This window comes from Dendrobium catenatum, unplaced genomic scaffold (assembly GCF_001605985.2).
Source record: "Dendrobium catenatum unplaced genomic scaffold, ASM160598v2 fragScaff_scaffold_589, whole genome shotgun sequence".
Lineage (NCBI taxonomy): Eukaryota > Viridiplantae > Streptophyta > Magnoliopsida > Asparagales > Orchidaceae > Dendrobium > Dendrobium catenatum.
In genome coordinates, this window is record NW_021319051.1 from 624,054 (window position 1) to 651,235 (window position 27,182).

A 27,182-nucleotide genomic window follows, 5' to 3' on the forward strand; every position below is an offset into this window, starting at 1 on the left:
TCTAGGGAAGAAACTCCATATTATCTCTTTGAGAAATACTTGCCTTCCTAAGAAACTTGGTGGTCGTGGGCTTCCTTTTATTGCTAATCTGATTCATGCTTACTCTTCTTCTCTAATTTGGAGATGTCTCTCTTATTATTCATTTTTTGGCTACTAGATGAAGAATATTTACTCTCCTTTCTGGAAACCTACTTATGGGGGAACTTCTCATTGGAAGTAGTTATTCAATGGGGTTGCTTTGATTAAACCTAACATATCCTTTAATACTGTTAATGGAAATAAGATCTTCCAATGGTGGGATCCCTTGTGTGATGGTAAAGCTTTATCTGAGTTGCTTCCTATATCTACATTTTTTCTACTGCCACCTTACTTTCCGCTCTTATTTCTGACGGGGTTTAGTCTCCTTCTCAGCTGTTTCCCCTTCTATTTAAACTCTATTTATGTCATTAATATATTGAGTGTTGATGTTGATAAGCATATGTGGTGTAATATGGAGTATCCTTCCTTCAAATACTTTCTTAATGATTTTTATAAAAAAATTTGCTGAGGTTTATTGACATAGATTAATATGTCACAAAAGTTTTGCTTTAAGATTCACTTTCTTTTATTGTTTAACTGTGGTGGATGGCCTCAAAATGGATGATAATCTTATTTTGAGGGGTATCTCAACTCATCCCACTTGCCCTCTTTGCTTTATTAATGCTGAATCCATTTCTCACATCTTTTTTTAATGCAACTTTTCTTTTAATATTCTGAAGATTCTCTTCCCTGGAGCTGCTTTGTTTTTGTTTAGACCCAATATCAGTCAAGTTTTTATTTGCATTAATGGTGAGCCCTTGTTCTCTTTAGGCACAAAAAATGTATACTATCTACTTATTTGTGCATTCATTTACGTCATCTGACGTGAACACAATAATAAAATGTATAGAAACTCTGAATCTTGCAAAAAATTAGTTTTCATATTGATTAGAAATGCTATTAAAACCAAAATTTGTAGATGGAAATATTCAGTGAAGTTTATTCAACTTATTCTCTAATTCCCTGTCGATTAGGATATTTTTTCTTTTCTGGTTAGCTGGAATTTGAGTTTTCTTCTATTGTAGCTTGGGGCATCTGCTCCTTTGGGCATTTTGTTCTATTTTTATGGATGGTGATATGGCCGCCTTCCTCCCTCATCCTAGATGGTCTTGGCATTATTTTGGCAACCGTGGAGGCACTCTTTCTTAATTCTACTTCCTAGTTGGGATTGGTCAATTCTCCTTCCTGGAGCTCTTCTTCTTCTACTTCTAAATATTTTTATGATGCTTTGCTTTATTTTGTTGGCTGTAAAGTTTTAGGGAGCTTGGAATTATGCAATGGTCTACATGCTATTGTCTTTTTTGCTCTTTATTGACAATTTTGATTTTATCCAAGGTTGTGAAAATCGGACAGGACGATGAACCAAAAGAAGAAGAAGTTCATGATTCGATAGTTCAACTGGGGTCAAACTGGGGTGGTTGAACTTGATGAAGTAATCAATGCTAAAATTATTTAAATATAATACAAATTAAGTAAAAATTAAAATTTTAATAAAGAATACATAACTATATTAATTTAAGTTCATAAATAAGCTCAGTAAGGTTCAACATAAAACTTATTAATGTACTTTATATTACAAATATAATTATATGAATAACAAATAAGTCTTAAACTTAAAAAAAATAATAATAATTGTATAAATCTAAATATAACTTTTAATAAAAATAGTAATATTATATATAAATTTAATCATATAAAAATTATATTTCTAAATTTAATAAATTATATACAATTTCAATTCAAATTTGTATTCCAAGCAATTTAATTGTTTAAAACTTAAAGCTCATGCCAAATTCTCCTAGATTTTTAGTCAGACATCATTGGAGAATTTTAAAATTGTTCTATAATTCTCTTTATATAGTGTAAAGCACTGACCACAAATAAGAAGTAACTTTGCATGATGTGGCAAGCTAGCAACTTAATATTTTTATTAAATTTAATTATAAAAGAATATTTCAATAAACTTTATTTATAAAAGTATATTATTTTTAAAATAAAATTTTAAAAAATTAAATAAAATTAATATTTACAAAACTTTTTTAAATAAAAATTTTTATTTCTTGAATCGATTCATTTATTCAAATTGGAATTAGTTCGACGATTTTCTTGTTGAACTGGCGGTTCAAATATGCTTGCACCAATTCAATGCAAATCTAGGTTTTCAACTTCTTCCGACCGGTAATTGAAATGGTCCACTACTGAATCGGTCGGACCGGCTCGATTTTTAAAACACCGATTTTACCTTTATTATAATATTAAATTTATATATGTGTAATAAGAATAATATTTAATATAATATATACATTTATAATATTAAAAATTTATATTATTAATTATTATAATATATATTATAGCATATTTATGATATATATTGTTCAAATTTGTAGCTCAACTAAGCCTAAATTTATAGCCCAACTAATTTGAATAAGTCCAAATTCACATTCTAAACTATTCATGCAATTTTTTTAGTCTCACATCATAGGAGTTTGAGGTTGTTGCATTTAACCATTTATAAAGTGTGAAGTGTATATTTTTATAAAAGAAATTATGTTAAATATTTGAGATAACATGCATATATTATGATATAATTAATCATTAAATTTAATGCAAATATTTACAAAACTTTAAAAGAATTTTATAAACTAAAATATATTGTTTAAAATTTAATTAAAACAAAAATAATTCTTTTTTATAATATGGGCTGTTCTTTTTAACCCGAATCGGTTCAGCGGTTCACCTGTTGAATCGGTTCAACGGTTCACCTGTTGAACCAAACCGTCGATTCGATGCATAACCTGTTTAATAAGTTGGATCGAAACAACCATATGACTGGTTCACGGTAGAACATGCCAATTCGATCCGGTTTTCAAAATAGTTGATTTTTTTAAAAAATAATGATATATATATATATATATAGATTAAAAAAACCTAAGTCTTATGTTATTAAAAAAAAACACAGTATTTCAAGTTTCTCTGACGGGATGGGCCAAATTAAATTCGTCATTTATGAGTGCGTAAGCTGAGTATGATTCGGGTTTCCGTTTACGTCGGGTTCTTCTTCTGCTCTCTCTCCGACAAGTTCCGCAGCTTTTTGGCGCGCCAATTTCCGCCCCTCGTCCTATTCTATAATTACGATAATGCCGCCCGCCGGCGCTGTTCCCAATGAGAGCATCTCGCGCGGAGCAGTACCGGCAGCTTCTCCGCAGGCAATTAATGCCGTTTCTTTCGCCTTATTTAACCAACGTCTTCCCTTATTCTCGTAGGGTTTTGGCGTGAACTGTTCTTTCTCTCAAAATGTAGCTTTACTGGTGAGTCCCTATTGAGTTTCTTCTTACCTCTTGCTTCTTCGCTTTTGTGGTTTATGTCGTTCATTGCTACGATTTGTTGGGAATGAAGCGTTGAACGACTGTTCTTTTCCAAAATTTTCTGCCGCTTTTGCTCATTTGGTTCCTTTGCTCTGTATTTAAATTTATTCATGCTGTGGGTTCAAAACTGTCCTTCTGACTCATGTTTAAGTGATCTAAGTGTGTTATCTTACCTTTTTGAAAGATATCTAATACACAACTCATTTTGAATTGTTGATTGAGAGCTTAGGCTTTGAGGTCCTGAGTTTGAGTCTTTATATGAGTTGTGTGTGCGAGTTTTTCTTAATTGACCTAAATGTAAAAAAAAAAAAAAAAAAATTCTTAATTGACCTAAATGTAAAAAAAAAAAAAAAAAAAAAAAAACTTATAACTCGGCAAAAATAAAAAAAAAACTTTGCTAATGCACTTATGATAACCTAACTGCTTCTTAGATCTTTTCTGCTTTACGAATTTGGGGTTGCTCCATCAAAGATGTAATATGTTGTGCTTATTGTTATTTACTTGGCATTAGAAGTAGTATTTTTAACAAGCGTTTGATTAAGTTCTCCTTTTTTTATTTTTGTTGTTACCAGCGCAATAAAGCATTTAGCTCTCTTCTTTCTTATTTTTTGTACAGGAGTTGAGTAAAAGTACCAACATTTTGGACGGCATGGCTAATAAGTAAATGAAGATATTTTAGCTTGAATAAAATGGCCGAAGGTAGGCGGCATTCTGTAGATATCCCTCTATCAAAAACTCTAGTGGCTCTCAAGAGGGTCCGGTCGCTGAGGGATCCATCTACTAATTCGATGAGAAAATTTGCCACAGCCTTTGATAATGTGAACTGGGAGGTGAATTCTTGTGTTGGTGCATATGAAGATATAGAAAAATTTGATAAAAGTCAGCCTCATAACAGCTCTGAGTCTGAACATATTTCAAAAGTTGTTAACAAGAGGAATGCTTCGTCCAGAAAATCTTCAATTATTAGAAATAAAGATTTACACTCCAAACAAACTATTATGGTTCATCAATCCTGCATGGATGGTAATAAAAAACCATTAGAACATGCAATGGTTCAAGTATCGACAAACCTGATGAAAGAGGAAGTAGATTCATGTAGTGAAACAAATGTGGATGCAGCAAAGGCAATTAGTAGCCTAGTAGCACAGAAGGCTGGGTGTGGTGGTTATAGAAGAATACCTAAAGTGATGGAGGATGTGGGTATTAGCCGAGTGGGAAGCCCTTGCTTGTCAATAAGTGAGCTCCATACAAACTTATCAAGTAAGAGCAACATGGGGTTTTCCACTATTGATGATGTTGCTGTTGTGAATTCAAATTATAGTGGGTGTGGAATTGGTTATTGTTGGTCTAGAACACCAAAGCGTAAGGATCCAACAGTTTCTTTTGATGTTGATGGCCAGGAGCTACCACTGCTATCTGTTGAATGGAAAGATAGAGGCTATAGTGACATAGCTTTCATGCCAAAGAAGACAAGGAGCTTAAGCCAAAAATTTCGGCCAAGATCTTTCAATGAGTTGGTTGGATTAAATGTTGTTACTAAATCCCTCACGCATGCCATAATAACGAGAAAGGTTGCTTCATTATATCTTTTTCATGGCCCTCGAGGCACTGGTAAAACATCTACTGCTAGGATTTTTGCTGCTGCTTTGAATTGTCTGTCCCTTGAGGACCATAAACCATGTGGCTCTTGCCAGGAATGTGTGATTTTATTCTCTGGACGAAGTAGGGATGTCAAGGAATTATGTGCTATGAAACTAAATCATAAAGATAGGATAAAGGCATTATTAAAGAATGCTTCTCGTGTTCCATTTACATCACGGTTTAGGGTATACATTATTGAAGAATGCCATTTTCTACGAGGGGAGATATGGTCTGCTATTTTGAATAATGTTGAAGAGTTTTCCAAGCATGTTATTTTTATTATGATTACATCTAATGCTGATAGTCTCCAACAAACTTCAATATCTCAGTGTCAGAGGTACCACTTTCCAAAAATAAAGGAGGATGATATTTTTTGCAGGTTGCAAAAAATTTGTATAGAGGAAGGCTTTGAATTTGATAAGAATGCATTGGCTTTTATTTCTAGTAAAGCTAATGGTTCCCTTCAAGATGCAGAAACAATGCTTGATCAGTTAGCATTGCTTGGGAAAAAAATTACGATATCCTTGACACATGAACTTGTGAGCTACTATACCATTTTTGTTCACCTGGGTGAATTCACATATTTCTTGGCTATAAATATCCGCATGCATTTACATTCTTTGCAATGTACTAAAATTAGTTTTGCTCTGATTAATTGTTACAGATAGGGGCTGTTTCTGATGAAGAGTTGCTTGATTTGCTTGATCTGGCATTATCTGCAGATACTAGTAACACTGTAAGAAGGGCTAGAGATCTTATGACTTCGAGGATTGATCCAATGCAGCTGGTGTCACAACTTGCTAATCTTATTATGGACATTCTTTCTGTAAGACACCCATCGGAATTCACCAATTATGGCAGGAACTTTTTAGGAAAACATGCTGGTAAGCTTCAATGCAATCCTCACCTATTTTTGAGAAAATTCAATGTTTGTGTGATGCAATAAGTATGAATAACTATGCCTTTCTATAGGCTTGAATCAAATTTGTCTAATTCTAGTCACTAGCAGCTTGGCTATTGTTTGCTTAGTTAATATACTTGACCCCTTTGTATAGTTTATTTAAAGCTTATCTGCTCCATGATTTTTTTTTTCTATCTTTGTTGATGCAGGGCACACTTTGAAGACTAATTTAGCAAGTATTGAGTTTAGATTATGTATAACTAAGGACCTTCTTCATGTACTTTTATTTAGTTATGTATGCTGACCCTTATGTTACTGGTTAGGAGTTTTTTTAACGTATGCTAACGATTATATTATTGGTTAGGAGTTTTTTTTAACATATGCTGACCATTATGTTATTGGTTAGTCTTTTTAATGTATTTTAACCTTTATTTTTCATTATCATAGGTTTTAATGTAATTCAAAAGTTACGAGTCATATTTGTCATGTATGTGTTTGAGCTAGCATAATCAATCCCTAGATCTGAATTTGTCCTTATTTGACAACCACTTCACTATTTGATCTCCGCCTCCCCATTTGATTACCATATCATACTTTTTAACCACCACATCACCCTCCTACATGTAATGAGCTTCCCACCCCCACTCTCTTTCTCTCTTAATTAATGTCACAAGCCATTATTATGCTTTGGAACCAACTTTCCTTTATTAGCCTTCTTTGGAAGCCTTAGAAGTATTTTTTTTAATCACCAATTAATTTTCAAACTCCATTCAATTCCTTCTTCCTGAAGCTATGAACATTCATCTGTTGCCTTCCTCACTTATTATACACTAGTGTTGTGTTAATCTCTAATATAGGTAGCAAATTATTCGTAGGCCTTGTTGCATCCTGGAATATTCGTGGCGGTAAAGAATTATAAAGTTTTGTGTCTTAGCGTTGTATGAAAATCCAACACACAAGCAGATAAGAGAGAGAGTGTAGCGTTCATAAGAGACATTAGAGTTTTTATGTGGAAACCCCTGAAAAGAGGGAAAAATCACTGGGCTTGACCCAGTTTGAATGAATTCACTAGTATTTGCAGTCGATTAAAAATGAGGCCCTTTTTAGGGAGAAGGCCTTGGCTTGGTGTCACAAATGTATATCATCTAGAGCGCATTACATTGTGGGAGTTACAATAATCAACATAGATATGTTTGTTTGGTCGGGAGGACCATAGTTGATAGGATAAAGGTCGGAAAAACCATAATAGGCAGTAGACCAAGGTTATAAAGATTGTAGTTGGCCAGAGATTGCGGTCAGAAAGACCGTTGTAGTAGCGCGGTACTCTGGTAGAACTCTAGGCATCAGGTGGTGGCTCGAAAGAAGTCCGGGCCTCAGGTGGTGGTCCGTTAGAAGTCCGAGCCTCAGGTGTGGTTCAATAGAATTCCGGGCCTCAAGTGGTGGTCTGATAGAAGTTCGGGCCTCAGGTGGTTGTCCGGCAGAAGTTCGGGACTTAGGTGGTTGTCCGGCAGAAGTTCGGGCCTCAGGTGGTGGTCCGGTTGAAGTCCGGGAATTTGGTGGTGGTCTGGTAGAAGTTCGGTCCTTAGTTGGTGGTCCGACAGAAGTCTGGGCCTTAGGTGGTGGTCCGGCGGAAATCCGGGCCTCAGGTGGTGGTCCGGCGGAAGTTCGGGCCTCATGTGGTGGTCTGGCGGAAGTCCGAGCCTCATGTGGTGGTCTGGCGGAAGTCTGGGCCTCAGGTGGTGGTCCGACGGAAGTCCGGGCCTCAGATGGTGGTCCAGTGGAACTTCGGGCCTCAAGTGGTGATCCGGCTGAAGTTCGGGCCTCAGGTGGTAGTCCGGCAGAAGTAAGGGCCTCAGGTAGTGGTCCGGCAAAAGTTCGGGCCTCAGGTGGTGGTCTGGAGGAACTCCGGGTCTCAGGTGGTAGTCTGGCGGAAGTCCGAGCCTCAGGTGATGGTTCGACAAAAGTCCGGGCCTAGCAGAAGTCAGGGCCTCAGGTGGTGGTCTAGCAGAAGTCAGGGCCTCAGGTGGTGGTCTGATAGAAGTCGGGGCGTTAGGTGTTAGTCCGGCGGAAGTTCGGGCCTCACGTGGTGGTCCGGCGTAAGTTCGGGCATCAGGTGGTGGTTTGGCGGAGAAGGGGTTGTCGGACAGAACTCCGGCGATAGGCGATGGCTCGGCGGAGCTCAGTCCCTCAGGTGGTGGTCTGGTGGAGCAACGACGTTAAGCGGTGGTCAGGCGGAACTCAGGTGGTTCCTCTTTCTGATTTCTTTTGATTTTCCACCAACTACTCCATCTTCATAGCCTTCCCTAGGTTCCTCGGCTCCAGAACCCTCATTGCTGTTCGGATCTCTGATTTTAGCCCTTTCATGAAGTTCCCTTGCAGGGCTGACTCTGAAATGTGATCTAATCTGCTAGCCAAGTACTCAAACTTGTCCTGGTAGTCTGCCACGATCCCCTCCTGAGTCAAAGCAAAGAATTGCTCATAGAAGTCTCCTCCCCCATTAGCTCGGAAACGCTCCAATAAGCAATTCTTGAACTCTCTCCATCTCCGGATGGGCTCCCTTTTGTCACACCACTGATACCACGCCAAGGATTTTCTTTCCAAACACAGTCCCGCCGCCGTCAGCTTCTCTTCCCCTGTCAACCCGTTGGCATCGATGTAACGCTCCACTTTGTAGATCTAATCATGACTGTCTTCGCCCTCAAAAGATGGACATCTTTAGCTTCCTCACCCGTGGGTCTCCCCCGTGCCCCCTGAATCCTCCATAACTTCCCATTCCTCGAAGAGGAGGTGCTCAACTGTCACGATCTTCCCTTCGACGGTTATACCCGAACCCTTCATCATATTCCCCTCTTCTCCCTTCAAAATCAGCACCCCGGCGATAGAATTCTTCCATTCTCCCGATGAAATCAGCACTCCGCCGGTCATTTCCCAAACTCATCTCCTCTCTAGAAAGTGGCTCTAGAGGTGGCATGTCGTCCTCCGCCTCAATGACCTCCACTTCCGGATTTCTCCTCCCCCTAAACGGGTTTGGATTTCCTCCTACACCATGGCCTCCGGTGGTCTCTCTTGCTTCCGATGTTGCAGGATTCTGTCTTCAACTCCAGCAGTTTCTTCAACATTTCTTCCATCACCGCGAATTTCCCCTCTATCCTTTCATTGTTGGAGGTGATTTGAGTTTGAAAGTCAAAGAACTTTCCCTTCAAATCTGATTTTAGTTGACCGATCTCGCCTTCCAAGACCTCTACTTTCTTCACGGCCATCTATCTTCCCATAAATCACGAAGATCTTCCGGTAAAAAAAATCACGCTGAAATTTCAGGATTTCAGCCGCCGACGGCCCAAAATTGATGCTCTTATACCAATTTGATAGGAAATCGCAAGTAACCCTAAGGTAATACTTGAGTTCGCAAGCAATCCCAACCCTTATCAATAAGCAAACGGCAGAGAAACGACTATTTGCAGCAGGAAAACAACAAAAATCTGCTGTTTACAGCAGGGAATCAGCACAATCCAGGGAAATCTGAGAGAAAACCTCAATGCAAAACTTGTATTCCACTAGACGATGAAATAAAATAGCAAAGATACAATCGTTCTTCAATCCGAGAGGAAGAACAACTCTCCAAATCTCCGGCAACGCCAAGAGCCCAAAGCAAAAGAACCCCAGATCTCAAATTGCAATCAAATTCAATATAATCCTAATTCCCTCCTATTCCCCTAATTAACATGAAAGGAGAATTACAACTTACATAATCAACCCTTACATTCAAATATTTCCCCCAAAAAATTGCATTAAACCCATAATGGGGCCCACAGGATTACCACCCCTCTCTCCCTGTTTCTTCTGCTGAACAAATACCTGGACCGGTCCAGGCTGGACCAATCCAGCCGGCCTCTCCTGGGCCGGCGTGAGAGCAGCAGGCGTAACAGAAGGATACGAAAGGGTTGGAGCAATCAGAGCTCTTGAAGAAGAGCGTCAATCTTCCAATGGTCCACCGACCATAGGTTGTCGGCGAACATCCGTCAACATGAGCTCGTCGCAATTCCCGCGAAGATGGAAGTTTGAAAATTTCGTAAATTTCAAACAGATTTCTAAGTAAAATCTGACTTACACTGAGAAACCAGAAAGAAAAATAGATTTTGATATCAAACAACTAAGAAATCGTTAGATCCTTTATGTTAAACCAAAATGGAAATGTAGTGACAACCTGGGAGAAGGAAGAAGATATTAGATTGAAATTCCCTCGTTTGTTTAATGAACATTAAGATAATGAATTTTGATAATGAAATTTCAATAAGGATGAGAGAATTATAAGTCCCAAAATTTTGTCAAAAAGGTATTATATATATATATATATATAGTAATTTTATACACTGTAGCAATTCCACTTATAATCACATGCAATAGCTGATTTAGTTAATGTTTCCATCCCATGACTGAGAGGGCTTGGATAGGGGTAGTGGATTTGTAGTGGAAAAAGAGGTATTAATATTATATTAACACTAAAGCTATGATGCACCGACACAGACATGGAGACACGGACACAACACATGGACATGAGACACGACATTTTTTAAAAATATAGGATACGGGTGCGGCGTGGACACGGCATAGTAATTTTTTAATATAACATTTAGTACAACATGGATGTCCAACTATTCAATATGGAAAGTTATCGAGTGGTACTGAGCCATACCGAGCATGTACCTAGTGGTACCGAGCATGTACCGAGCATATACCGAGCGGTACCGAGTATGTACCGAGCGGTAATGAGCATGTACCTGCTCGGTACCGAGCATTGACATTAGCTTTTTCAACGATGAAGAGAAGAAATGACGAAATCCACTTACAGGTCTTGGCTCTCTTGCGCGTAGAAGATGCTATGTTTGGCATTGATTGCGAACTTTGCCTCGGCTGACCGCAGAAATCACGCAAGAATGAAGGAATGGAAAAGACGAGCTCGGCTCGAGCAGAAATGACGAAGGAACGGGAGGCGAAGGAAGCAGACTCCGTTTGGCGTCGGCTGCGAGCTCGCCCGGCCCCCCCTAGAAGATTTCTTTCGTGGATCGTAAAAATAGGGCTTCTTGTTCGCATAAAAGGCTAATATAACGAATCAGACGATTTTATTATTTATTAACCGGACAAGCGTGTCCGGTTTTAATTTTAATTTTTTAAATTGCGACACTCTAATGCCGTGTCGGACACGTGTCCATACAGTGTTGGATGCGTGTTCATGTCTGACACTGCATACGCTCTTTAAGCGGAGTGTCGGTGCATCATAGCACTAAAGCCTTCCAATTAAGCATTCAGCTCAGCATTTCCTTGCTCCCCTGTTACTTTATTCTCTAGAATTCGGATTTCCAGCCGCAAGCAGAGGAGCTGGGAGGCGGAAGTGTGGGTTGTTGTGGCTGTTGGTAGGGAAACTTTCAAAAATAAAGCAAGGGAAAAGTGGCTGAAATAAGTAATTGATGAAATCAGTAAAGATAAGAATAAAGGCTGTTGTTAGAGAATTGTTGCATTGTTGTTGAAATTGGGAAGACTGCTGCTTCGTTGCTGAAATTGAGTGCTGAAATTGCTGTAGTGTTGCTGTAATTAGTTGAGGGCTGCTGCAGTAGTTGCTAAAATCAGTAGGGTGATCAAAGAAAATTCAGAAAATTATAAAGAAATTAAAAGGAAGGGAGTGGAAGGTGAGAATTTGGGTTGATTGAGTTCATTTCAAGTAAACCTCTTAAGAATTTTCATTTTAGTGTGTTATTTTATTCGTATGCATGCATGCATAAATGAAGAAAACTTCTGTTTTAGGTTGTATATAAAAGGAAAAGAGATTGTGGTATTTCAGGTGAATAAAGCTACCCGACTAGTCCAACCAATGAAGTGAGATACCCAAACTATGGTACGGCAAACAATAACACTATATACTTGCAACATCATATTTTATATGATTGCAATAACATTAATCTCAATATTATTATGTATTTAGTTACTGGTTCATTAAGTATTTATAGCAATTGTACTTTTTATGATTGTTATGAAATATGACTTGTATTAAAAGGGTCAATAAAAAGTCTATGAGATAACTCATATATGGGGGATAACTCAATATTATTATGTATTTAGTTACTGGTTCATTAAGGGGCTGTTTGGTTGCCTGAATTGAGGGGGTAAAGTAAAATAAATACATGCATTTACTAAATCAGGCTGTTTGGTTAATTTTGAGCGGAACATACGGAACCCATCCGATGCATTAGGCGTGTAATAAAGAGGGTGTTTTGCGGGAATTAGAAACCCGCTCGATACGAGCTGGTTCTAAATTCATCGGGAAAGAAGAAATGCTTCATCGTCCGCTCGCATGGCTTCCCGTTCTCCGGCAGCTCATCACACGCCTTGGGACTCACATAACTGCTCACTCCCTCCACCAAACTACAATTCCACAGCACCTTCTTCGGTTTTGATGCGGATGGCGGCTTCGCAGTTGACGTCGACGATGTTCTCAGCGCGGACGTCTTGGATGTCGCCGCTTTCCACTCTTCCACCTCAATTCGCACCGTCGCTGTCGGCAATGAAGTCTTCGTCGACCCCCGCAACCTCACCGCCTATCTCATCCCCGCCATGCGCAACCTTCACTCCGCTCTCGTCCGTCTCCGCCTCGACGCAGACATCAAACTCTCATCGCCTATCGCACTCACCGCTCTCCATTCCTCCTACCCTTCCTCCGCCGGATCCTTCCGCTCCGACTTGGCTGAATCCTTCATCCGCCCAATGCTCGATCTCCTCCGCCAAACAAATTCCTCTCTAATGGTGAACGCTTACCAGGTTTTGTATATTTCTGGTTCAATCTATGATGTATACTATAGTTTGTGGATTTATTCTCTTCTAATTGGTGCATGTTTTTTTTTGGTTTCAGCCAGTAGAAAGCAATGATCTTACAATAGTAAGGACCATGACGCCCACGAGAGCAAGTTCTGGCAAGTTATTGTTTTGTGAAATCGTTTTTCTTTTTTGGTTTCAGTCTAGTAAGAACTTTTATAAATACACAAGTTATCCCAAACGAAATTTTTGCAATGATCTTTCGTGCTATCTGTGAGCCCATGATGAGCAATCCCAAACAAAGTTTAAACAATCGGTGATTAATTTTAGAAAGCAAGAAGAAAGCTATCCCAAACGAAGTTTAAACAATCGGTAATTAATTTTATAAATACACAAGTTATAATGACAAAAAAATTACAAATGCACTGTTTTTACTTTACTCTGGATATATCTAACCAAACAAGGGAAACAATTCTCCTACGTTTACTTTGCAGACAACCAAACAGCCTCAAAGTATTTGGAATGCACTACATTTACTTTACACTGCATTTACTTTACATTGCGTTTACTTTGCAGGCAACCAAACAGCCCCTAAGTATTTATAGCAATTGTACTTTTTATGATTGTTATGAAATATGACTTGTATTAAAAGGGTCAATAAAAAGTCTATGAGATAACTCATATATGGGGGATAAACTTGCACAAGTAAAGGTGAAAACCTTGAGGAGGTAAGTTTTAGGGAAGCCGAATGGAAGATATTTATATTCTCTCAATTCTAAAAACTAAGAATTTAGACTCAGCCTTGAATGATAGTGTAGCCCTTAATTCCAAAAGTTGGGAATGTGAACCCAATCTTGAATTAGTGAGTTATAAGTGTGCAAAAGCCTATAGTCATCAGATGACTTAGCTAAAATATTGAATAGTAAACAGAATAGGACATGATGTTTTTGTACAGCTTATGCTTATTATAGAAATCACAATGTTGTTTTCATTTGATTGCAAATATTTTTATTATGTCTTATACATTGCTTGTGTATTTTATTGATTCTAGCTCATTAGCAATAGTTGTATTGCAAGAAAGGAAAATGAGCCAAGGAGCATTAGGCAGGAAGGTTGATTGCCCTTGTGTAAATATATTTTGGATGTATATAGATAAATGGGGTGTGATATGTACCATAACTTCTCATATGTTTAAAATATGCACCTAAATGTTAAACCTGCATAACTGATAAAAAGTTCTATTTTTAGTTATAGGTTTCGGACACTGCAAATGGAATTTAAATAAAGTTTCTTTGTCACTCTAATTTCCTACCCTATTTTTCTCCATATCAAGTATCTTGAACTACTATTATTTTCTCAAGCACTTGATAATAATCTCAAAATAACTGCCGTTTATACAGCTTAAAGCAAGCAAATTCTTGTTTCCTTTTTAAGTTGCTTAGCTTATTGTACTTTTTATGCAGTGGCTCAGGCTGGCATTCAGAAACTTAGACATGCATTGAAAATTCTTTCTGAAACTGAAAACCAACTTAAAACTTCAAAAAACCAGGCAACGTGGCTTACTGTGGCCCTTTTACAACTTGGTTCTCAAGAACCCTCTCTTATCGATGTGCATGAATCTATGGAATGCCCTCAAGTGACATTGTTTAGAGGTAAGAACTAAATCTATTCAAGTTGTCTCCCTCGGGAAAGTAAGAAGAGAAAAATAAGCTGGAGATCATCAACTTCTCTCATTTGGAAATTTTCTCTCTCTCTCTTTGTAATTGAAACTTTCTTCATCATATTTTTCTCTTTGATATGGGATTCCTTCCGTATCTGGTTTGAAATGGGACATCATTCTGAGTATTGCTTGATTATCATTCAGAAATAGTAGTGGGTCCTTTAGATTCAATAGATTGTCGTATTAGAGAGAAACATTGTATCTTTTGACATGCACTGGTTGTTGGGCAGATCCTGAAGTGTTCGATTCTTCCTCAGCAGGAGCAACTCAGGACTTCATTTGTTATGGGTGTAACAAGTTAAAATGTTCTGGAATAAATTGCAACAGAGCAAAACTTGAAAACATTTGGAGAAGAGTCATGCCAGTATTCCAGTCAGGTAAACTAAGGAGATTTCTGCAGAAAGAAGGGAACTTATCAGCTTTACATTTCTGTGAAGGTAAACACAAGGGCATTTTTGGCTAATTTTATTTTGTTTAAAGATAATAATGAATCCTCAGACCCTTTTGAATTACAATCGACAATACTGAATCATGGTTTTATTATCCATATTGCTGTAAGCACATAATAAATTGATTTAAAATTTGACGTTATCCAAGCCCTCAAATTTTTGAGTAGTGGCTATCTCCACGGTCCTCATGTATGTATGCACCTGCTCCTATATATTTTTGGGAAATGCCTCCATAGGTGCAAACAAATTATTCACATATGGGCAAATGATGTCTTGAGAGACAAATATAGCAATAGATCTGCATTTCCTTTTTGAATTTTGAAATAGGTGGCCGTTGGAACAACTTTGTTATGCTTCTTGGTTGATCAAGAAGCAAGGGAACACCTTTCTAGTAGGTGCAAACTCCAGAGAAAGAAGAAAGAAGATAAAGAGAAAAACAGTAATCTTATTACCTACCTCAAATTATTACAATTTGGGCCTATTTATAGTGTACAATAAACTGGTTTGTCTATGTTGGCTCAGGAAAAATTTCCCTTGAATAGGACTTTATTCCCCTAAAGTCAGATTGTAGTTAATCAAGTTTCCTTTGAGAGTAGTATTAGGGTTTAGTTAGATCTAGGTTCTTACTTTCCATGAGAGAACTCTTGATTAAGGATGAATAATTTTTTAGCTATTTTAGTCTCAGTTGTGAGTAAAAATGGAGGTAAACCCGATCAAGATCTCATGATTTTGTCATCCCGGGTATACCATAGGTTTTAGTCTACCAACACTAACAATCATTGACTTTAGTTTTTCAGGGAATCTGATTAGCAGCCATGAGTTATTATTTGAGGGATTGGATAATGTCAAATTTTAAAACCTAGCCTTGGAGACTAAGCTTGGCCGTTAGCCGGTCTTACAACCTAGCCCTGGAGACTAAGCTGCCCCCTGACTCATATTTAATTTGAGAGTTTAATATTTCTCTTAGGAGTTACTCTCAAATAATAGGTCTTACAACTTTTTTTAAAAGATTTCTGAAAGTGGGTCTTACAACCATTGCATTTCAAGAATAATATTAGCACCGTAAATAGATAACACAAAATGCAATTGTTACAATCATTAGGTTCCATTCTTCAAAAATTATCGAAACCTTACAATAAAATATTCAAATCAGGATCACCATATGATTCTCACAAGTGAACCTCAGCTTGATCCCATTTCTTTTAACCTATTCGGTGCTTTAATCTCTCATCCTTCCTATATTCATGTCTTCACACTCCAGACATAACCCATAGATCCTACTCCCATCGTTCCAATCTAATTCCTCGATGAAAAACTAACACTTCTCAATGCTACGCTACCCGATTCCATTTCTTACATTGGCAATTTAAACACCTTTTTGCTTTACCAAAGGGTTTACCTCCACAACAACTAATAGACTATCATATTAATCTAAACCCATAAAAATTTACCCATATTGAAACTTTCATTTTAAAAAAGATGCCTTGGAAAAATTAGATGCATAAATGTTAGAAATGAGCATAATTCGTTATAGCCGTGGTCCCTTTTCTAGTCTAGTTCTCCTCGTCAAAAAGCGTTATGATACTAAGCAATTTTATGTCGACCAACGTGCCCTAAATGTTTTAACAATTAAAGATAAATTTTCAATTCCAACTATTAATAAACTTCTAGATGAATTACAAGATGTCTCTTTTTTTTTTTCTTCTAAACTTGATCATTATTTTGGCTATCATCAAGTTTGAATGCACCAAAAGACATTCATAAAAAAGCTTTTCATAAGCATGATGGATATTTTGAATTTTTAGTTGTCTTTTGGCTTTACTTAAAGATAGGATTGGGGCTGCAAACCTTCACCCCAGTACGAAACTCTCTGTCCGATTCCACCAAGCACGAGCTAGCCCCGTTCCACCTCTGACTCTCGATCCTACTTTTGCCAATGTTTCTAAAAGGAATTGATATACTTGCTTGCTGACCGTGACTTGCGAGCATTTTGAGTTACACTTTAAGAGATTGTCACTATCAATAGAAACATTTAATTGTTTAGTAGGTTAAGGTTCTATACCGAGGAAGTAAATGAGAGTATCTTGAATGAATTTATGAGTGTTTAATATAGCTAGTTAAACGGAAAGTGCGCGGATTGAATTGGTGCCTAGAGCATTCATACTTATTTTAGACGATAAATCCATACTATCAAGGTCTATAGGGGAAGTGTTCTTTTTTAAAATTTCTGGTTCATCTGTGCCTAAGAGCATGTAAAATTTATTAGGACAGCGATGTTAAGGCCCAAATTTAGCATCACAATTAAAACCTAATCCTTTGTCCCTATAATACTAAATTTCAGCAGGAAAAAGTTTGTGGAAAGGGAGGAGGCCTTGGCGGGTGTTGACCCGTAACAAGTAAAAAAAAAATCGCAAAAAAAATCTCATACCTGTCCGATCGCACGTCGTCGCCGCTCAAATCCCGTAAATCTAGCGACCGTCATTTCACCCACGTCGTCTACACGACCCATTGGCGTCGTTAAATGGAAAACGAAAATGAGGCCGAAGGCCTCGTTCGACTCTTTCTCGACGACTCGCTCTCGCTCCCACTCTTTCCCTCTCCGGTCCTCCAGTGCTGTGCGACTTCGTTCCTTCGACGACACTCGATCGGAAGCAACAATGAGCTCGCCAGCTGTGAAGATAATTTTCTCCCTTCCACGTGGCTTCTCCGACTCCTTAGTGGCTGTTCGACGAAGCTCCTTCGACGACGTTCCCTTTAGGTCGAATCGGAAGCTACGACATTTGATCGGAGCAGCAATAGGGAGCCTGCTTGCCGTGAGGGTAACCTTCTCCCATTCGCGCCCTTCTTTGGCCCCTGGTAGCTGTCGAACTTCGCTTCTTCCACGACTTTCCCTTGCTCTTGGATCGGAAGTTACTACATTTGATCGAAAGCAAATAAAGGGAGCTCGCTGGTGGTGAAGGTAACTCCCCCTCGCGTGCTTCTCGGCCAAATCCCGTAATCCCACCGAGCCGAGGGATTAGTAATATTTTTTTTAATTAAAATTAATTAATTTTTATTAATTATAATCATTTTAATTAATTATTTATTATAATTAATTATAATTAAAATTAATGATAATTAATTGTAAGAAATTTTAAGTTTAATTGTAATTAATTATTATTAATTAGTTATAATTAATTAATTTTAATGACTATTAATTAGTTATGATTAATCAAAAATCATAATTAATTATGTTAATTAAAAATAAATAATTATAATTAATTATTCTAATTAATTTTAATTAACAATTAATAAATATAATTAATTAGAAATGATTATAATTAATTAATTAATTATAATTAATTAATTAATATTATAGCAATGTGAATCGCGAAATCCACAAATCCCAAAAGTTCAAAAATATTTAAAATTGAAATAAATCCATCAACGCAGTTAAAGCAAAATCCATCCGCCCTCCGCAACAGTTTGTCGAGGCGGATAAATTCGAATAAACTCTAGCTCACAAAGAGCCAAATGCCTAGTCGAAAATATCACTAGGATCCATTCTCAAATAATCTCTTGCCAGTAAGGACGTGGTACGTGTCCTCTAACCGGCAGTTTCGCCGCTAAATGGCACTGCAGGTAAACGGTTATGACTCGGGGCCCTCTGAACCGAGTGGTTTTGCCGCCAAATGGCACCACGAAATACCTGTTATTGCCAGACACAATACACTCCTTAATGATATCAAATTCTTGAGATATGAATCAATAGGATATGATCGATAGGGCACGAAGCCCTCTGTCAGCTAAGGTGGATTCAAATTTGTCCCCTTAGACAAACATTCAACCTAGGTCTACAAGGTTCCCTTGGACGAAGCAACCCATGGCTGCCGACAAGGATCCTTCTGTCAGGTTGGGTCGACTACCTCCTCTGACTAAGTAGACCCGGGACCACGATGGCCCGGGGCGACGGAACCATGGGATCTTGATCGGGTCCATCATCCATTCCCCCACCATCCGTTTTAAGTGCAAGATGGTTAAATTTCTAATTTTAAATATTAAATTTTCTAAAAATTTCAACCCCAAATTCCCAAATATCCAATCTTTCGAATCCAAACCCATTGCTGCTACTATATGCCAGATGTACGTATCTCTATACGAATCTGATTGATGACTAGCCTTAATTGAAAGTTCTCTCTCGTGGTCGGGAGGGGTAATTAACTATAGGGGCTTGCGCCTATAGGAAACCAGAACTCAGATCATAAAGTCCTCACAAAATGAGGGCGAAATCTCTGGGTAGTGTCTTATCTACAAACCCATCTGCCTTCCAAAATTTACCTCGGAACTTATCAGTTAAAATTCCCCTCGCCGAATAATGAATGATAAAAAAGAAATCGCGCGGCGGGGAGGCCGGGGCCGAATTTTCGGAGCCCACAGCGGGTGGGGTGAACAATGGTAGAGTTGTAGCCAAGTTACTGGAGGCTATTTGCGTGGTCGATGGGTTAGTCTTGAAGTTTTTGATAGGTGGTTGTGGATTTCTCTAAGGAGATGAGGTTATGGGAAGCAATTCTTGAAATTTAGATTCATATTGATGAGTCAATTCTATTGCATCCAAGAGGGTTAAAGGTTTTGCCAACAAAAGTTCTCAGGGCAATTTTTGCTGAAGGCCACAACTTACTAGGAATTTTAATGATAAGATTTTTGAAAGCCATTTGATATTCAAGAACGGTAGTTTGTTGTGCCAATTTTGAAAGATTGCCATGTCAATCATCTTAAGGGGAGATTCCAATACGTTTTTGAAAGATAGCATAAATTCATTCCAAAAAGGGTCTTAACCCTTCATATGTAGCCATTGATACCATATTACTACGAGGCCTTCCAAATGAAAACATGCAATACAAATACAATGACAATCCGAGATATTATGAAAATTGAAATGCTCATATGCTTTAAAGATGCATGCTTCTGTGCAAAGGGACTCAAGGGGTTTATCTACAAAATCGATGAATAATTGGAATTGTTGTAGGGCAGTTCCGATTGCTCAAACAATTTCTAGATTTCTGAAAATTGAAGCTTTTGATTGGCTTGCATGGAGCAAAGGGTGTCGGCCAAGTCAAAATTCTTAATTGTGGAAGAATAAGATCGCCAATTGTTATGCTTCTTTGTGGATGAAAAAGTAACGAAATATTTTTTGAGTAGGTGCAAACTCTAGAGAAGAAACGAGATAAGGAGAAAACAAAAATCTTATTACCTACCTCAAATAAGTACAATATGGGCCTATTTATAGCTTACAATGAACCGGTTTATGTCTACTAGGTAAGAACTGAAATAAAACTAAACTATTTATATACTAAAGCTATTACTGGTGGCGGATTTTTTTATTAATTCCTGTTGCTGGGAAGCTTTGGCTGGGCCATTTTAGTTGAGGACCTTGCTTGTGCCGATTGCAATTGGACTGTTCTTCGATTGCTTTATATGTGCTTTAGCTTGTATTACAGTCTTTCTTTCTTTAACCATATACCTTGTTTACATGTTGCCATCTTTGGAAGGTTCTTCTTTGGTCTTTACCCAATCGTCACATTTATTTTGTATAATTGTGGGTTTAATTTTGTAAACTGCTGCATAACAAGCTTCTTGTTCTTTTCATATTCAATCTTCAGGACACTAATCTGTATTTTACATTGGAAGGCTTTGCGGGCAATTATATCAGCTTTGAGTGGGTGACTTCGGTTGAGGGCGCTACTAGTTTAGTTGCTAAATTTTTTCTCAATTATACTAAACCAAAAGTTTTGGTGAATTTGGTTATGAGTGGGTGACTTGGCTACATGCTTCGAAATGGGAAGTAAGTTGTTTTAAGGGATGGTATTTTGCTACTTTTTGAAAGAGTAATAATTATACTTTCCCTCCCATACTGGGAGAAACTCTATTGTGGACTATCTAGGGTTAATGCCAATCCAGCAATTAAACTCTTCTGCATGTGAATTCTTTTTAATATTTATTATTGGCTAGTTTGCGATAGTTTGGAATGCCTCCGTTGTAATCAATTCATTGCAATGGAAAATTAGAAAGAATATATATATATATATATACAAACCAATAGCTATCACTGTATTGTAGTGATGACATTGGCCAGAGGATAGTGACCTGCGAAGAGATGCACCTGTTCAAGGTGGTAGGAAAACCTAACCTGGCGCAGCTCAAGTGCACACTTTTTCTTTCTTCAGTGCAGGAACAAGTATGACAATATAATATAGATTACTATTGAAAAAAATTTCATGAACCACTTATAAAACTACCTATTTCATGTTGGATCTTTAATCATTAGCAAGCTTTGAGGTAATGAGCTTTCATAGAACATGCGCTGAATTTTTTCTATCTTTCAAACTTTATTCGAGCTATGACTACATGATTGTTAGAGTTTATAATAGAAGTAACTTTCATTTCCTGATTTGGTATACCGTTCAATTTCAAGGTCTCGCAATTGCTACTATTGATTTTAATCATCCAGATCATGTTAGAAAGGCAGAGAAAGCATTGAATTCAATTGCAAGTTCATTTCAGAATATATTGGGATGTTATGTAGAGATAAGAATAAAGCTTCTCCCCACTTGCTACAAAAAGAAAAGGAAATCATTTAGTTTTTTGAGCTGTTCTGGCAGAAACCAAGAAATCTCAGAGGCAAGCATCACCGAAAAAGTTACAATTGAAACGCAGACACAAAGGGACTCAATGTATAAGAGATGTCCCTCAAATCATGATCCGAGTTTTTCACCTCAAATCAAGCAGTTGGAAGAGACTACTCAAAGCAACAGTAGTAAGATACCTAGTCTGTCTATACAAGCACCAAAAATATGCAATTCTGAATCAAACTTTTCAGAAGTTGGAGAAGAGGTACCCTATGTGGGCATTGAGGAAGCTGAAATTCCACCCACATGTTTTTCCGGGATCCTTGAGCGTCAAAAAAGATTTCTTTCATCTGGTGCTTCTCACATTATCTGTTTAAAGATCTGTTCAGGTAGCAAATCAGAATTCTCTAGGACTAAGAAAGGAGTGGACAAAGCATGCTTTTTAGCATATGATCGTTGCAACTTAACGCCTGCATCAAGTGCATTAATTGCTTACAAATCTGGAGACAGAATGTAAGTTGCGTGTTTTTTTTTAACTTTTACACATTGCATCTTTAGCATTTTTTGGATCATATGATTTGACCGTTATAAACTGAAAAATATTTGTTGTTAGTTCTTGTTTTAACATCATTTGTGGCATGGACAGCGACCTCAGTTTAAAAGGAGAGTAAACAACCACATATCTAAACTTTGGTGATAAAAAGGGGTAATGCATGCCCATAAATATCTGTTAATGTTAATGCAATTGAAAAGAGCCTATCTGGAACTTTTTAGGAGTTAGAGGAAAATTCAAATGTAAGGTTTTGAAACTTGATGATCCAACTTTTAAGTTCTGGCATAGGGAAACTATGCAAGTAGGCAAAATTATCTCTTTGTTTTTCTTCCAAATATTTCTCATTTTTTACTCCTGTTATCTTTTTAAATAATATCACATGTGTCTTTGCCCTATTGTGTCCATCACATTCTCACATTAATCTTCCGTTGGGAAGAATTGTTTTAACTTAACTTTTAAGGGAAAAGGTAACATGTACTAAATGATTAAAATGTCCCAAGATTCTTTTGGTGCGACCAACCCCAAACATTTAAGTGCTCAATTTATACCCCAACTCTCCAATTCTAAATCAATTTTGTCCTGCTATCAACTTTGCCATTTTTTGAACAAAAATTTGAGGGAAGCTTTCCATTGGGGTGTTTTCAATGTCCAATAATGAGCTAGGCCGTATGGTTGATACCTTAGTGTCTAATAATTGATCCCCAACCCTAAGGAATAATTCAATAGGGTTATGGGAAAATGACATGAGTTAATCTCAATCATAAAGAATGTAAATGAAACAATGATGGCTCATTTTTTACATCATTCAAGGAGCTAGCATACTCATACATGCCTATGTAAATAAATTGTTGGTATCGAAATAGGTTATTATCAAGGAGCGTGTCTAGAGGGACACAGTAACTGCAATGCTCGCCTGAAGATAACCTTGCTTTAGGGGTCACTGGGTCAGTTGTCAGCCCCAGTCCATTAGAAAACAAGAATTCATCCCAGTAGAGCTCGCGACATAGGAGCTCACCCCGGGAGGATTGGATCGAATATACGCTCATTCTCAGTAGGCTCTTGCAAAGGACTCACCCAAGCAAGCCTTCACCCTCAGTGGGACTAGCTACAAGAGAACTCATTTGTCCCATAGTCGTTGTCCTTAATCAAGGACTTATATCTATCATAGATATCCTCACTCAAGTTATAGGAAGTACATACCTATAAACCACATAGCCATGACTTCACTATTTTAACTCGTCCCTAGTCCATAGCTACTTGCACGGGGACTCACCTCCTGCACCTAAGGACATCTTCACAGACTCACCCTAGGTTCCGTAGACTTGCCCAAGGTACTTACCTTAGATGAGGGGCCAACCCAAGCCCACGAGTACATCATCCAACTAGTATATGTGTCCATGTCAGGCTATATTAATCACAACATGTTCTATTTTTTCGATCTATGCTAGTTGTAATATTTCATATAGCTCTCTTAACTCTATAAATGAGGGGGTGAAAATGCATATTTTGGACTTCATCCTATGGATATTATTTGCAAAGATTTTAGAGCTTTTTACTTGTTCGTTATCTCTAACCCCCAAGGACCTGGTGTTAAGGTTGAGTATCATCCATAAAAGAAAATTTTGAATCCAATATTCTTTATGTGATTTATCTTCATAATAACATTATTGTATAAGTTGACTCTTAGCCACCTCAAATAGTTGAGATAAGGATAAAGATGATAATTGCATAGTAAATGAAAGTACATGCTAATATACAAATTAAACTATCATATGTTGAATTTTGGTGTACAAGTGTAAATCATAATAGAAATTTCATCTACCTACCATGATAGTATTTTATGTACTGCCTCTTTTCTCTTGCTCAAAGTCCCAAAAATCACTGAACTGGCATGGTATTTGATGAGTTGAATTGTTAACTGATGCTGAGTACGTGATGTTGTTGGAGATCCTACTTTTTATGTGTTCAGATTTTTTTTTTATCACCTTATGAAGAATCCTAGTCTGTCTTGATCAAAGCTGCGTGATGTCCTACGGAGTCTGTTGTGCATCTGCCACTTATTTTTCTTACAATAAATATTTTACATAAGTTGCATCTGTTAAGACCCCTTTATCATGCTTCGTTTTGGTCCATGTGCTATTAAAAATCTCTAACTCTTTTTTAACCTTATTATCAGGATAATAAATTGTTAAATCCAACACTATATGTTACTATTTGTTTAAATCTTCTTTCCAGATTTAAACTTGTGGTATGTCATCTATTCTTCTTGATTTTTAGCTACCACAAGTTCTTACTTCTCGTGTTAATACAGATTGTGTATTGGTCGTTTTTCTTCCATCTATTTCAATCTTTGTTGGTTTTTGTCTACTTTTACACAATCGGTGTTCAACATTTAATTCTTACAACCTGTAAAACAACTTCAACAAATTGCTAATCTGATCAAACATATTACTGAGTTTTATTTCCCCATGATTTTTCACTGTAGGACGAGAAAATATTCAAGGTTTAGTTCAAGATTGCTTTGTTGGAAGGCTCCAATTTTATCCTCGAGGTATTTACTTTTATTCATATATTCATTATCATTTTTGTGGTTTTTATTCATATTACGTGGAACCCATAAAGAAATGCGAGTACTGCAATTCAAATGATGGATGGTTCAAATGAAACTTTTTAGCTTGGGGTTGATGAGGACATCGTCAGCATTTTCGACGCCGGAGATTGACGGCCACGAGCATGACTTGTATTTTGTCATTTTATGTAGTAGCGTATTTTATTTTGATGTTTTTCCGTTTTTTGGCCCTCGATCCAGACAACTCCGTGCAAGCCATTCCCCCTCCTCCTTACCGATTCCCAACTCCACAAGCCAGCAGTCCAAGCCGTGAGCTTTTCTTCCCCAGATCCCCGAAATCTCACCTGCAGCCTTCACCACCGTTTCCCTCTGATTTTCCCAATCCGTGGAATGTCAACAATTAATGCTAGATTAATTGCTTAATCCATCAGCCTTTTTTTCAGCCAACAGTTACTAGCAATTAATTCCATTTGAAATTCAAACTCCAATTTTCCCTCTCATGTCAATTTCAATTTGGGAAGTTACTTAAGGCCCAATTAAATCTGAAAATAAAATTCAGATTTAATTGAATTTCGTACTTAAACTTGGGCCCCACTCTCATAACTCCTAAATCTTTCTCTCCCATATGGCCGGCCACCTCATCCCTTTGCTCCTCTATGGAATTGCCACATCACCACCTCTTAAATGCCCCCTCACATAATTAATTCCAGATTTCTTCAGTTTTAATTTCAGATTTTCAAAAAAATCTGAAACTGAAACAGCTTCCCTCTATTCCGTTGTTATTGAGTTTTCACTTCCAAGAGATGCAAACGTGAGTTCCCTAAACTCTTTGCACGTGGCCCTCAACCTTCCCCTCATCTTCTACCGGCTGCCCACTCCTCTTTCCAGCATGGGAACTTGCTAGCCGGCATCCAGGAAAGCTGCAGGCTACGGTCCAAAGTGTCCAGCAGCTCCAAGAGTGGACCGAATCCTGGCATACCCATAGTGGGTGCTGCCCAGGAAGCTACCTATCCACGAGCGACGATCTAAAGGTCTTTCTTCCTCGGAGTGGCCTCGGTTCTAATGTGGAGACGCTTCTTCCGCTAAAGCCTAGATTAGTGAGCGTATGGGCTCTAAAGGTGAAAGTTCTCTTTATTAATTCGTGGATTTTTGTTTATTGTCGTAGCATACAATTATTCCTTGCATTTTCTTGATTTGATTGGTTAATCGAATGTCGCTCTTCGTTGCCTAAGCTAGTTAAGACTAAGAATTCTTAGGTTCACTCTTTTGTTACAAATGATAATTTTAATTTGGCCTACTTTGTTCAAATTGCTCTCTATAATTTCCTAAAGTAACTCCCTCGCATGTACGTTTTACATCAGGGGTTCTTTACTTTTTCACTATAAAAGCTTCTCCAGATTTAAAACCATAGTTAGGGTTATAAAAAATAAGCTATATTCATAGTACCTTACTCAAATGTAGTTTGATTTACATATATTGATTTTTAAATTGTTTGGAGTTTCAAATTAATTTCATTTCTTCATCTAAATTCGAGTCAGGTGAAATTTTGTTTTTATTCTGAATTGAGTTGAACTTGCTCAAAATGTGATTTGATTTCAACCTATCAATGCTTATTCAATTGTTTCATTCGTCAGTAGACGCTTTACCCATGAATGTTGATGTTCTGAATTTTTGCTGCAGGTTTTATGGTTGCAAGTAAAAAAATATTTATATTTTCCTTCCAAATGTAAAACCACCTTTTCAGCAAGATTTGTAAAGCAAATATGCGCATAGCTTTGCTTTATCATCTGGTGGAGAATTACAGGTTACCCTTCATTTGTAGTACGTTTTATGAATTGATCAATTATATGGGTAGAATTCTATTATGACTTATATATGATATTAGTGATAGATCGTTCTGGCTTGAAATCGGATATGTTTTATGGCCATAGGGTGTTCAGCTATAGAACATAATGTTACTGAAATATTTGTATAATGCACCAGACAATGATGATTTGATGACATTGAGTAGCAAAGAGCTATCATGTATTGTGTAGTAATGAGACATTTATCTTTGACAATATTTTTTATTTGACTGTTTTATTACAGTGATTATAGCTTTTCCATTATTGTTAGATTTTATTGTAATGATGAGAAAAATTTATCTTTGACAATACTTTGGATTTTGATTTTTTGTAGTAGTGATTATAAATTTTTATGATTGTTTGCACTCATCTCATGTATCCTATATATGTTGATACCATGTTTATTGCATTTGTTATTTCTCCCCAATATGCGGTTTTCTACCATTACATCAGTAACCTGTGCTTTGCAAAAAACTATTAGTTGCTAGATTGGACTTAAGCCAAAATAAGTGAGAGAATTTTTTTAATTTGCTCAGTCTGATAGTTTTCACTATGATAAAATGAAACATAAGAAATTGCCTTCCCTCTTATAAGTGGAGTCATTGGTATTATTTTGTTAAGTGCATTGTCGAAGGAATTATGGTGATATCGAT

At 37.3% G+C, this 27,182-nt stretch overlaps 1 protein-coding gene across 5 annotated transcripts; it reads left to right on the forward strand.

Moving 5' to 3' along the window:
* On the forward strand, positions 1-26,793 carry LOC110099457 (protein STICHEL-like 2). 5 transcript variants are annotated; one of them, XM_028694892.1, is made up of 8 exons: positions 1-1,249; positions 4,060-5,623; positions 5,749-5,968; positions 14,253-14,441; positions 14,740-14,946; positions 21,410-22,076; positions 24,602-24,667; positions 26,366-26,793. In XM_028694892.1, exons 2-8 carry the CDS (start codon positions 4,133-4,135, stop codon positions 26,382-26,384), a joined length of 2,859 nt encoding a protein of 952 aa, XP_028550725.1. In that variant the 5' UTR covers positions 1-1,249; positions 4,060-4,132; the 3' UTR covers positions 26,385-26,793. The 5 variants fall into 5 exon arrangements, with proteins under 5 accessions (XP_028550725.1, XP_028550728.1, XP_028550726.1 ...); XM_028694893.1 differs by lacking the exon at positions 1-1,249 and adding an exon at positions 3,094-3,386 and having other exon boundaries at positions 14,767-14,946; XM_028694894.1 differs by lacking the exon at positions 1-1,249 and adding an exon at positions 3,094-3,386 and having other exon boundaries at positions 14,770-14,946.
* The last annotated feature ends 389 nt before the right edge of the window (positions 26,794-27,182 follow it).